The sequence below is a fragment of the Erpetoichthys calabaricus genome, chromosome 12, assembly GCF_900747795.2.
Source record: "Erpetoichthys calabaricus chromosome 12, fErpCal1.3, whole genome shotgun sequence".
In the NCBI taxonomy this organism is placed as follows: domain Eukaryota; kingdom Metazoa; phylum Chordata; class Cladistia; order Polypteriformes; family Polypteridae; genus Erpetoichthys; species Erpetoichthys calabaricus.
This window is the reverse complement of record NC_041405.2, coordinates 162,992,223-163,005,106: the sequence shown is the minus strand read 5'-3', so window position 1 is coordinate 163,005,106 and position 12,884 is coordinate 162,992,223. Positions and strand designations below refer to the sequence as shown.

At 51.3% G+C, this 12,884-nt stretch overlaps 1 protein-coding gene across 1 annotated transcript; it reads right to left on the bottom strand.

Annotated features, from left to right (window-relative positions):
* Positions 1–587: 587 nt before the first annotated feature.
* LOC114662931 (calponin-2) lies at positions 588–12,275 on the bottom strand. The gene is made up of 7 exons (XM_028816674.2): positions 12,111–12,275; positions 8,048–8,169; positions 7,694–7,760; positions 6,515–6,652; positions 6,300–6,416; positions 5,814–5,960; positions 588–892 (listed from the first exon to the last, which is right to left on the bottom strand). Exons 1-7 carry the CDS (start codon positions 12,171–12,173, stop codon positions 632–634), a joined length of 915 nt encoding a protein of 304 aa, XP_028672507.1. The 5' UTR covers positions 12,174–12,275; the 3' UTR covers positions 588–631.
* Between the last annotated feature and the right edge of the window lie 609 nt (positions 12,276–12,884).

Sequence of the window (12,884 nt, the reverse complement as noted above, 5' to 3'; positions counted from 1 at the left end):
CGCCCTCCACTCTGATTTGTAACAGCTGACCCGTATCCACGGTGCCAAGGCTACTGGCGGGTCCCAACTGAACTACACCAAGTCGAGGCGTCCTGAATAAAAATACAAAAATCTGTAAAAACAAACGAATAAAAGAAAATGAAATGGCAGTTGGCACCACAGGGTCTTAAAAATCAACACCACACACCGGAGACTAAAAGATCAAATTACAAATCAGCGGTGCCAGGGAGCTTCAGAATGGCTCTTTGCTAAATGCTGCCCCCTAAGGAGGCGAGAGTGAACTGCAGAGCAGCGCCGCGCAGCACACGCACAATCACACACACACACACCTCGGTCCGTCTGCGACCAACACAAAGGGAGGCGCTGGGAAGGAACGAGTTAACTGCGGGAAATGAAGAACAAAGCCTGCCATCAATGCACAATATAAAATAAAATAAAAATAAAAACGTGTGGGGCTGACAACGCGTTTCCCTTCCGAGTGCGGACTCGTGTGTCCTTTTCTATAAGAAAAATACTTGCAAATTAAAAACGAAGCCCCGTCCATGAAAGTGGCAGGACCCCCTGACCCCCCACTTTTTTACCCCCCCTTCTTTGGTCGCCTGGTTTCTGTCCACAGGCCTCCCCGTCGGCCTTAGTAGTCGGTCTCGTGCACCACGTAGCCTCGCTCCTCGTATTCGATCTTGCCGTCGTCATCCTCCTCGCCCTCCATGGCTTCTCCCTTGGGGCAGTACTTGGAGTCATAGATCTGCCGGCCCAGCCCAAAGTTCAGGCCACTCTGGGTGGCACCCTGGTTGTAGCCCATCTGCAGGGACATGGTGGTGTTGTCGCACTTGTCTGTGCCCAGCTTGTGGTCGTAGATGGCACGCCTGGTGCCAGGAGCCGTCATGCCAGTCTGAAAGGGAGAAGAAACAAATGAGGTGCCAGACACAAGAACGGCCAACAACAACAACAATGGCTCCCGAGCAAGCAACCCCCCTGCTGTGACATGCGCTACACTGGCAGTAAGTGCCAGCCTTTGAAAGTTAAATTAATGCCAATGGGAATTCAACTTAAAGCTTTGAGTAGAAGAGAACAGAGGGTCCTGTCACAGCTAGAGACCACCAGTTACATTCTCTGCAGTCGCTCTGTGATGGCACGGAGTGTTCATGACGTTTGGGCTCACAGGGACAGACAGGTGTGCAGTCCATAAATGGGACAGGCGTACAGAGACACCACGGGCGAAACAAGCTGTAAACTCAACCATTTAGTGCTGTGCCTTGTGCCCTGTGTTGGCTCCAGCAGACCCCCGTGACCCTGTGTTCGGATTCAGCGGGTTGTAAAATGGATGGATGAAGTTTTCTCCTCCATTTTTGTGTGAAGTGCTTCACCTTGAAGGTTTACTGAAGCTTTTAAAAACGAAGAGGAGAAGATTTGGTCTACGCAATCAACTCAACGCGTCAAGATCTCGGCAGAAACCCTCGAAGCCAATGGACGCTGCAGAACGTTGGTAATTTGGGGCACACGCAGCTACACTGGGGGTTCGTCTCCATCCAGAAATCATTTGGATCTTTAAATCACCCTGCAGGGTTTGGGACAGACAGACCGACCACTTAAATCTCAACTCATCATGGGAAATGAAGATAAACAAGAACTGAACCGTGACAGTGGCCTACAGAACAAGTCACTTGTGTGGGGGGTCCAGGACCACCCATCTACACACAGAGCCCCCCTTCACTTCTTACACATTTGACCAGGCTGTGCTGAAGTCCTTTCAGTTCACTCGTTCAAAACACCCAGAGTGACAAAGAGAGGAGAGGAGCTGAAGAATAAAAACCTGAGAAGACATCCCACCGACAGGAGTATCCGGACCCTCACACTCAGTACCCTGGATTTGCAGTTTCCTGCCACTCTTCTCTGCAGACCCCCTCAAGCTCAGTCTGGTAGGACGGCGCAGTTTTCAACTTCAGATCCCTGCAGCGCCTCAGATTGGTCATCTGAGAAGGGTGCAGGGGCTGCTGGGGACAAGAAGGCCAGTTCTATGGAGATGGAGAGTTTGTGTTTTGTTGTCTCCATACTTGCAGATTCTCATCTTGTCGTGGATCGTCTCCCGTTTTTAGCGTATGGACGGTCTGAGGACGTGTAGTCACCCTGTGACGAGATGAAGGAGCACTGCGGACGGGGTCCGTCACACATCGGTAGGACTGACCCACCTAACTCCACCATTTTGGTACATCAGCTGCTGTTTTTTATGCCCTTCACCGTGTGGTTTGTTTGTTGTATAAATCGCCGTAGACGGAGTTGCGGTGGGATTGTTGTAGTTTGCGTAGTTAGAAATAAACAACGAAATCTGTCCTCACATGTCTGTTCTAACACCAGTTGCTTGTCGTCTCTCTCCCCGTGTGTGTCGGGCCGAGGCTGGGTGTGTTCCTGGGGTCCTCACCATCAAAGGTGTGTTGTTTTAGTCGCTACAAGGTCCCTCCACAGATGTTTGATTTTGTTCAAGTCCGCCACACAGTCGCAGAACTGACCCCAAACCGCTTCGGTGTGCCCTCTGCCCACGTAGAGGTCCAGGGCGCTGCAAGCAGGATTTCAGTAAGGTGGTCCGTCCTGCTGTCCCTCCCTCATTCCCTCCAGACGTGACACTGCACTTTCTTCAAGCAGACCAGAGCATCTCATCTCACACTCAAAGAGTCCCTTAGGTGTCTCTGCAAATTCCCAGCAGGCTTCCATCTGGTCACTCGGTCATCAAGCCCGGATTGATGGAATGCCACAGTGGTGGTTGTCTCTTCAGAAGCCGCCCCAGACACAGGTTCTCTGAAGCCCTGCCAGAGTGACCGTCACATTCTTGGTGACTTCTTCTCACACACATCACTCTGTTTGGCCAGGATGAGGTGCGTTTGAGCCAAAGGAGCTTCATTTAAGAATCGTGGAGGCCACAGCGACACCATCGTCCCCAGATCTGTGCCACCACACAGTCCAACCTCAGGGCTCTGCTGGCAGGTCCTCCAGCCTCCTGACTTGGTTTGTGCGCACCAGGCTGGGTGTGCAAATGGACCACCAGGATAAAATTTAGCTCAGGTGCACCCCATGCTGTTGCTCAAGTGTCAAAACAAAGAAATGCGATATTTTTGTAATTGTTGATTTTTAATATTTGGTCTTTCGGGTGTCGCTTGACGTGGGAAAAAATTCATGTGAATAAATTCAGGCCACAATATAAAAGACAATGGTCTCATTTCTGAGTACACTGTGCGTAAACATTTACACATTGGGGTGCGTCTGCCGACAACCCTTTAAAGTGGGGTCACTAAGGCCACTGTCACGACACCACCTTTACAGTTTAATAATTCAGCGAGTCGCGGTGCACGCTCATGGACCCCCACAGTGCAGTCCCACAACCCCATGCAACTCGTCCTGAACAAGTTCGTGTGTCAAGTCAGAGGGGAGGCTCAGTGTATGCAGGCGACGACCACCAATCAGCACCCACCCAGAAGTACACCATGTGATGAAGCAACAAGGAGGAGGAGCTCGTCTGTCTGATGTCTCGTGTTTCACACACTCAACTGAATACAAGGAGGCAGATGGCAGCCGACCTCACCATACCCATAAGACCCGACTACGGGCATCAGCTTCATTACAGAACAGTACTGGCTGGGCATAAAAGGGGCAAGCTTGTGATGCTTTGGAAGCTGTTCTGAGTGACATGATGGCACATCCTGCACTTTACCAATGACGTAAGGGGACGCAAACAGCAACACAGTAGGGCCCTATGATGTGCACGATGCGGAGAAAACAAACGGAATCACAGAATTAAATGCTTAAAAACATAAATGTTTAGAATTTAGAGACTGAAGCGGCGATGGTTACAGAACTTCCCACTAATTTAAACAATTGAATACGTCGTACTTCTGACACTCAGACGATTTTCTAGTAAGTCTTGGTAGAAATCCTGCCGTGCCTCCATCGGTTTGTGCGCGTCTTTCCCGTTAAAGGCACGTGAATCAGCTCTCCACACGAGACAGAAATGTCGAAGTCATCAGGATCAGATACCCTAACAAGAAACACGAGCTGAACTGCACAACTGAGGGCACAATAACCCAGCAACTTTGAATCTGGACAACAACGTCTCCGTACGTCGACTGGACACGAAAAGCTCATTGCAATGGCAGCGTCAAACCTAAAACCATCTCAAGAACGAGAAGATCAGAAAGTGCAACAGAGCAAAATCGTCAGATGCAAAGTGCCAGTTTGTGCCCATCCAAGTCCGACATACTGCTAAAAAAAAAAAAATGAACAGACGCGTCCTCTCTTTATTGAGCACTGGAAACCAGGAGGCGCGCAGCCACAGAATCTTCGTCAAACTCATCTGCCCCGTGTCTTTGAACACATGGACGCTGTTCTTTGAAAGATTTGTGGCAGTAAAGTCGTTGTTGTAGCTGATGAAAGCCCAGCGTTATCATGGTGACAGGCTACATGGCGGACGTTTGGCTGTGTGGGAATTCTTTTATGTTGGCAGCTCTAATCGTATGGGACGGGAATCATTTAACCGATCAGACAGGTATGTAACGGATATTAACAGAACAATGGTACTAGTGAACGGCACTGGTTGTGAAGGGGGTCCCTTTTAAAAATGAACGTTTCTGATTTAATAAACGTTTGGCCTGGCGGGGACGAGACATGACGTCCACATTTGACTCCTCCGTTATAAACTCTACACACCCGGGCAGAAGTCTCCTCAGACACAACGAGCTGTTAAAGGAGGACGAGTCGGAGCTGTGGAGGTTACTCGCTGTCCGTCCTACTGCAGTCTCGGCCTCATGGAGCAGCTGGGCTCCTTAACTACCTGATGGGTGGACGTGCACAATAAGGCTCAGTTGTGCCAGTGTGCCGTTCCGTTAATAGGAATGTAAAGTACCATCTCAGTGTTTGTGTTGTTGAAGCTGCTGGTACTACTTAGATAAAAAAAAAAAAAAAAAAAAAAAAAAAAAGCACAGAAAAACCCAAAAATCCGAATCAAGGAAGAATAAAACTGAAAATCACAAAACAGATTCCACAGGACCCTAAAGACAGTCATCAAGTGTGACACCACCAGACCATCAGCTCAGATTTACCTACGAGATGACCGACTGCTCTCCAGCGCGGCTTTATCTTTACCTTAATTTCCAGTCCCATCAGTACAAGCCAAGCAGAGCGGAGCATTTCTTCGAAAATAAAACAAGTCTATTAGGAACCACTGCAGGGGGACTTTGTGGGGGGGGGGGTTGATAATTTAAAAAAAAAAAAAAAAAAAAAAAACTCCCACTCTCACAATTACCCTGCAGCCCTGGTCTTGGGTGTCCAGGGGTCCTAAACAGCACTCAACTGCTCCACAGGACACCTACAGTCTGAGGGGCATCACATCTCCATCAAGGTGTGGCCCACCTAATGAGGGGTCAGACAGACCACAAGTGTCAACATGTTGGACAAGCCATGCGGACAGGTAGAAGGAGCATCTTGAGGTGTGCCACTCCGACTTATTTTTTTTTTTTTGCCCATCGGTCATACGCTACACAAAGGCAAGAAAAGCTGAAGAGTGAACACGTGATGGAGGTGATGAGACCCTAACAATCGGCCGTCACTGTAGTGAGGACACCACGACCGTACCCCATTGACCAGCACAGGAGAGGATGAAGCCCAGCAGAGAGACATGCGTAGGTGGATGAGACCCCCAAAAACTCCATGTGTGATAACCAGTGTCTCTCAGCCAAACCAATGAGCTCAATGGACTGAATGGTCTCGGCTGTCAGATCCCATTATGGATCCCCAGTGACGTATCAATTCACCCACAGCCCCCCTACCTGACTCGCTCCTTTGTTGGTGCCCATCTGCAGGCTGATCGTGGTGTTATCCATGGGTGGCTGGATGTGAGCCTTGGGGTCATACAGGTGTCTTCTGGTGCCATAGGCATTCATACCTGCCTGGCTGGCACACTTATTAGTGCCCATCTGAGGGGGAAAAAGAAAAAAAAAAAAAAATGAGGACTTCCAAACTAGACAAGGGTGCAGACAGGCCCAGTTTACCCCACCCCCTAAAAATCAGGCAAGGCCAGTGTGTAAGACCACCACATAACAGCAGCTTGGCGGGGGTGAAGCAGACAGCAGAAGAGAATCTGTAAACAGGGGTCTCAATACCATGAAGTTTTCAGGGTGCAGCCCTGCAGTACACGTCATTGGTAACGGACCCCTAAAGCCAGTCAATGTGCTTAGAAGAAACTACTTGGTGGTCTCAGCGAGCACAAACCATAGAAAAGGAAAAACAAAATGGCATTTTGGTAAGCCTCGTACCTGCAGCCCGATGACACACTGACCCGCCTTCAGCTTCTCTTCATCAAACATGCGTTCTTGGCGGTCCGCGTACTTCACGCCGATGTCCACTCGGCTTTGGATCCCTTTGGTTTTTGCCTGAGGACAAGAGCAGCAGAATTGGGTGCGAGTGTGAGGAGGTGTGAAGACCTGCCCATCAGACACACACACACACCACTCTGGGGAGGGGGGCTTACCATGCCTGCCAGGGCCAGGAGGGTGGTCTGAACCTGAGTCATGTTCCCATTCTCAAACAAGTCGTTGGCCTCAAAGATGTCATGCGGCTTGATTCCGTAATCCGTGATGGCTTTAATGAAGTTGGAGAGATTCTCGAGCTACAGAAACGAAAAGCTCAAGTCAGTCAGTGCACGACGTCAGCCCCCCGCGGGCCACAATCACCACCCATGTCAGACAACATGTGACCCCTCCCCCACCCGCTCCACTCTGCCACACACAGGTGCCATCTGTGGCTGTACCCCACCGTACTCCCTGTACCCACACTTTGTGCACTGGCCTGCCAGCCACTGGGCACAAAGATTACAAGTTAAAACACCAAGCAAAAGAAAACAAGAGACTCGTGCAAACTACCAAGTGCGAGTATTACACGGTTAGTGCCTGGCATTGGCACAGAGAGCGGGCGTGGGCTCCACACGGGTCTTACCACTGTGTTACCATGCTCAGTGATCAACAGCTACACGCTACCTGGGCTCAAAGGTGACATTTCAAAACATCACATTCAGCTTTTAGTTGTGGAAAAAGTCAGGCAATGCGCCCATCACTTGGTGGTCTGCTCAAAGGGTTGTGGCATCTGTGGGTCCACTTGTCATCTGCTTGGTAAAAATTCACCCAGGCACTTTACTGTCACCAACTCACCTAACTTTAGAATGAAAACCAAAGACATCCCCCATAAAACACACAAAGAACACTTAAATCCTGACAAGACAGGAACTGGAATGTTGGTGGTCTCCGGAGCAGCCCCCCCCAATACAGGGTCACCGAGTCACCCTACAACTGATGCCACTGCCAAAAGCACGAACCGCTGTACAGGCACCTCAATAAAATGGAGGGCCTTTACAAAGTGAAGTGCCTTTCTATTCTGATAAGCCCACCAGCTTTGTGTTGACATCAGTGGGCACTGCGGGTGTATACAAGTAAAACTGGTAGAAATTACAGGGTAGAAAATCAACTCAGCATGGCAACACTCCTCCAACCACCAGGGGGCGCCATCAAATGGTCCAGTTCAGCCATAAAAAAAAAAAAAAAAATTCCCACCAAGCAAAAAAGTTGCACACCACACAACTAATATCACACACTGGCATCCCAAGACATATGCCCACATGGGCTCAACAGGGTGGGTAGAGGCGGCCGATCTTCACCTGGTGCCAGTTCAGCTTCGAGCGGTTCACTTTCCGCACAGAGCCTGGCTGCAGTCTGTTGATTAGCCTGAGAGGATAAGAAAAAATAAACGCAATTAGACACTTGTGCCATTCTGTGGCATAGCTGGCACTAAAAAGAGTTATTTCAGTGATGATACTTGGGTGATGAGCTGGCTCACAAAACTTTCATACCTGCTCTGCATGCACAATGGCATGGCTTAACCTCATGAGGGCTTCTGTGGCCACCGCCAAGAGAAAGGGCGCCATAAAGAGCCAACCTCTTCTACACTCTTCAAAGAGTATAAAGCCAAAGTGGCAAGGAAGGTCCTGGCCTGGCTGGCACAGATTACTTACTCGCACAGGATGATGCCATCCTTCAGGCCCTTCTGAAAGTCGCTGCCAATCTTCATCTCCGTGATGTCCTCAATCCAGATTCTCAGCTCCTCTTCCTTCTGGTAGTCGTACTTCTGCGCGATCTGCCAAGTACAAGACCAGACATCAGCAGTGCGCCACACCAAGCACAAGGGGGCGCTGCCAACTGCAAATGAAGTGCACGGCGTTGTGCTGAACCACAATCCCCCGTCAAGTGGGCACTAGGCGAGAACTGAGAGACGCCCCCCCCCATTAGCACTCACACCTTATCATACACGACGACACCTCCGCTCACCAACGTGTGAGACCACACACAGCAAAGATGGAACGGCGATGTCAAGCAGAAGAGGGAAGCCATGAGAACAAAGTAGCGAGAGGAAGTCAGTTAACCGACAAACGGAAGAGACGCTGAGGAGCAGAAGCACCGCTGCAAACCGCTGCCAAGGTGGTACCGTGCCTACTTCCGAGTCAGAGAGCGGCACAGCCCGACAGCACCGAACTGCATGGACTTCAGGGCCTCTCCCATATAGCGCCTTTCAGAGGATACACTCCAGCACGGCTTCACAATGGAGCTTAGCGGGCGTGTCACTCGCCATCCGACTTGAAACAGTGCGCCCGTTGAGCGTGGGGCCTGCTTTTAGCAAACGTATATCAGTGCCACCGTCAGCCCTCAAAGTGGGCACCTCGGGTCTTCCTTGCAGGTTTTTTTCACAACTTATTTGTTTATTTGCCGCCCCCGAGATTCCCACCCGCTTACCCGACTCTGGGCAGGCACAACCATGAGCCGAGTGCCAGTCCCGTATGAGAGGACAGTAACATGACCGTCTGGGGTGACACATCGGGTCGTAGAGTGTACCTTCATGGACAGGTGGCTATCCAAAGGGACTTCCAAATCCTAAGCAAGTGCCGTCACATTTTTAATTGCCTAACAATCGTGGCATGGATGGCACTGCTATCTTGTGATTAGAAGGGGACTGCCTTGGCCAAGGGTTGGGGGGTGTTGAGCCACTATGCAGGTGTGACTGTTTATTGTACAAGCCCCCCTAACCCTCCTGCTGACCACATCAATGCTGCTTTTCCACATCTGGACAACAGTGACGGCAACAGACTGGGATGGCAGGACAGAAAGCCCCTTCAGACGCTCTGGACATGTAGAGCCTGCATGTGACACCAGCCAACCCTGAGCCCGGCGTGCTGCCCATCTGGAACAGGCTCACATAGACAGCGCCCTAACTAAGACCCTCCCCGTGTCCGTCACAGGGCATCAACTGTTGGCACAGAATTGAGTCTCAGCAGACACCCCCACTGAAACGTGCCATGGCGTCCAGTCCCACTTTATTATTAAGTGTGTTCTACATGGAGATGAAGGTCCTGCTCCCAGTCTGGAGGGGCGATCTGAATACACAAAGTGACAATTCAGGCCCCCGAGTGTGTGTGTGTACCAAACCCCCCCCAATGAGAATCACTTCATCACCACCTCCAACTCAGGCGGCCAGCGGCCCACTTGGCAGGCAGCACAGCATCACGATGTGGCTACGGGCCAAGGGCACACCTGCAGATGCCCGTCTCCAGCTGTGCTCCTCACCACCAATGCCACCGCACACCGACATCAATCACCTGAAAAGCACTTTGTATGGGTATGGGAGGCGCTATATAAAATGAAGCCCGAGAGGGATCCATTAATGCAGGATGGGAGGGATCACTGCCACCCCCTACAGCTGAGCCAGATGGCACAAAGTGCCACATTACAACACCTTCAAGGACAAAGGACACAAACAGGACAGGAGACTTCAGCCCCAAAGAGGTTACGATGTCACACAAGAAGATTGTCATATGTACTCTGCACAATGACAAAGAAGCTGGAACCCCACCCGCCTTCCCGTGGACTGAACGTAGCTCATGGGGGGCTTTACATCGAGACACATTCACTTTCTACCCCTCAAGTAAACTCACCATCACTTCTGGTGTGCTTAGCGTATATAGCGCCTTTACAAGGAGGAGCAACTTGATTAATCCAGCGCAGGGTTACAGGGGACCAAAGCCAATCCTGGTGGCATCAGGAACAGAGCAAGCAGCAAGGGCACCCGACGGTCCGTCATCAGCACACTCACTCACTCTGCCAGTTAACAGGACACATGAGGTACCACATGGACATGGGGGGCAACGTGTAAACTTCACACAGGCAGTAGCCAGGCTGAGATTTGAACCCAGCGTTACAGGGCTGTGAGGAGAACACGAAGCACCAGGCAACTGGCACACGAAGACCAAGGAGTTCAAGCACCCTCATGGCACACAGCAGGGCCTACGGTCACTTTACAGAGCTTTGACAGTTCCCAGATGGCACCCTGGCATCTACACACTCTTCACACCCATTGTCTCCCACTACACGGTGACCCTTTCCAAATTCTCCCATACATTTGTGCCCCCTGTAGGTTACACCACAGGACATCCTTACAGATGGCTGAAAGGAGCCCCCATTTTAGGTAGGACCTGGAAGTCCAGTTGTGCTCACAAGGAGGTGCCCACACCAGTTAACTTGGGCAGCATTTCAGTTACCAGTTGGAAATGAAGTGGAAGTGCATTTAGGAGCGAAGCTGGGCAGCCCTCCTTTACGCAAGGAGAAGTGGAGGTGATGCAGAAAACCTTGAGAACCTTTAAGATGAATCAGGAGGAGACACCAGGACAGCTTGGCCATTAGCTAAACAAGCAAGTGACAAATGGCCTGAAGGGTCTCACATGTGTCACTTTACCACAAGTATGGTGGACCCATTTGATCATCCGGGGACACACAGCCCCCTTATGGGCTCCACATTTGTGTCCCTACCTGATGTTTTTATACTGGGGGGGGATTCTGACCACCACCTTTCAGTATGGCTACCCTACCAGCCCCAGATGGCCAACTATCAGGAAATGCCAGACACTTTGGTGGCTGGAGCCATTGTGAGGAACCTTATCAGTGTATTGTTGTAACCCACCATTGTTGGCAAAGAGAAGAGCCCACCACAATTGAAAATGTAAATATTTACTTTGAAGACACCGGGCTGGCTGACGAGGTACTTGAGGGAGACCATTGTGAGTGGATTGGATTTACTTTAGATATCTGAATCAAGTCATTGCCCCCCCCCCCCCCACCTCTGCATGACCACCTCACTCCGGCACTCCAACGCCCCCCCCCTTCACTTTTTCTAATATTAATTGTCACAATGAGGACATGCTTTGGGTCTTCTGGCCTGGTGGAGGCCTCTCAGATTTTGGGCATCACCACAAACCAACACGGCATGAAGACACATGCTAGGACTGAAGTGTGTGCAGTCAGGGGGAGAGGATGACATGCAAAGTCCACCAAGAACACCCCTGGTGCAAATAAAACAAGCCCACCAGATACTACATGCTGAGCCACCAGGCACCTTGCTTTTAAAGCCATCAGTGTCAGCCATGTTTGGGTTCATTTGGGCCCCAGGAGGCTTCAGTCTCCCAAATATCATCGGGGTGGAGGGATACTAAAGAAGGATCATCAGTTCGGAGGTGGGGTGCACTCTTAATTACAAACCAAGTGACCAGTTACTTTGGCTCGTGTTACCGAGGTTATATGGCGCCTTTCACAGAGAGCAGGCTGACCCTGTAACGGAGTCAGCGGGTCTCCACTTATTATCTCTGCACGATTCCCACGTCGACTTTCCGACAACTCAAAGCGAAGGCGCCGCCAGAGAGCGATGCGCAGTCGTTCAGACGGAGAGAGAGAGAGCGCGCGCGGGCGGGGCCGAGCGGAAGTGGATGGAAACGTGTCCGAAAGTTGTATTAAAAAAAAAATAAAAATAAAAAAACAGCCTTCGTGGCCTAACGTGCGGCGACGCGGACCTCGACGGCGAGTGGTTCGGGTGTCAAGTCTCACGCACGTTGTTCACCTTTGCAATGGCGAAGCCGCGGCCCAAACACCGTGCGCAGGTACGCAGTGGCGTGTCGCGGCGCCCTTCCCCAACTCGGTACACGGGCACACCCCACCACTCCGTCCGTCCGCCAGCCAGCCAGCGACCGCAAAACTTACTTTGTTCTTGACCTCGGCGGACAGGCCGTACGCAGGCCCTTTGTTGAACTGGGAGCCGGCCATTCTCTTTCGCTGGTGCTCTTACACGACTGCGCTGATATAACCCGCGTCTACACGCACACTTCCTTGGCGCTCCACCCCCTTAGTGTCCCCGCCCCAAATGAAAAAATCTCAGCGCCTGATCACGCCTGCGCCACGCCTTCGCGCGTGAAGACTCAAATCTCAGCAGGTGACCACGCCCCACGATCGAGGACGTTCCCGCCCCTGCTGCTCAACTGTGAATCTGTGCAGCTAGCCCCGCCCCCGCCCTCGCGCTTAATCCTGATTGATATCAGTTCAGAAAAGTCCTTATAAGGGAAGAAAAAGCCGAATTCCTTTCAGATGGGAGTTTCCCGGAGTCCCTCCCTGTCCCGCTCACTTTTGCCCCTGAATCACAGCTCCTCGTGACGTGGTCTCATCCAGGGGCTGGCAGGCGGGCGGGGCGCTAGATGGCTCGACAAACGGCCCACAAAGCCCAGCGAGGGGCAGCGGGACCGGACTGGCGCAGCTTTTGGGTTTATTTTTTGCATTTATTTTTTTCCCCAAAGCTGCCCGTTTTCTGCCTGATCGTCACCCTCCATCCCACCCAGCGGACTACTGCCGTGGAATCCGTTAGGAGTAAAGCAGGCCGTTAAGTCAACGCAGCTCTGCTAACCTGGAGTGACATCCGGTGCGGAAACTGGTTATGATCTCCAGCTAATGGCGTCACTGCTTTTATAGTAACCTAGGGCGCGG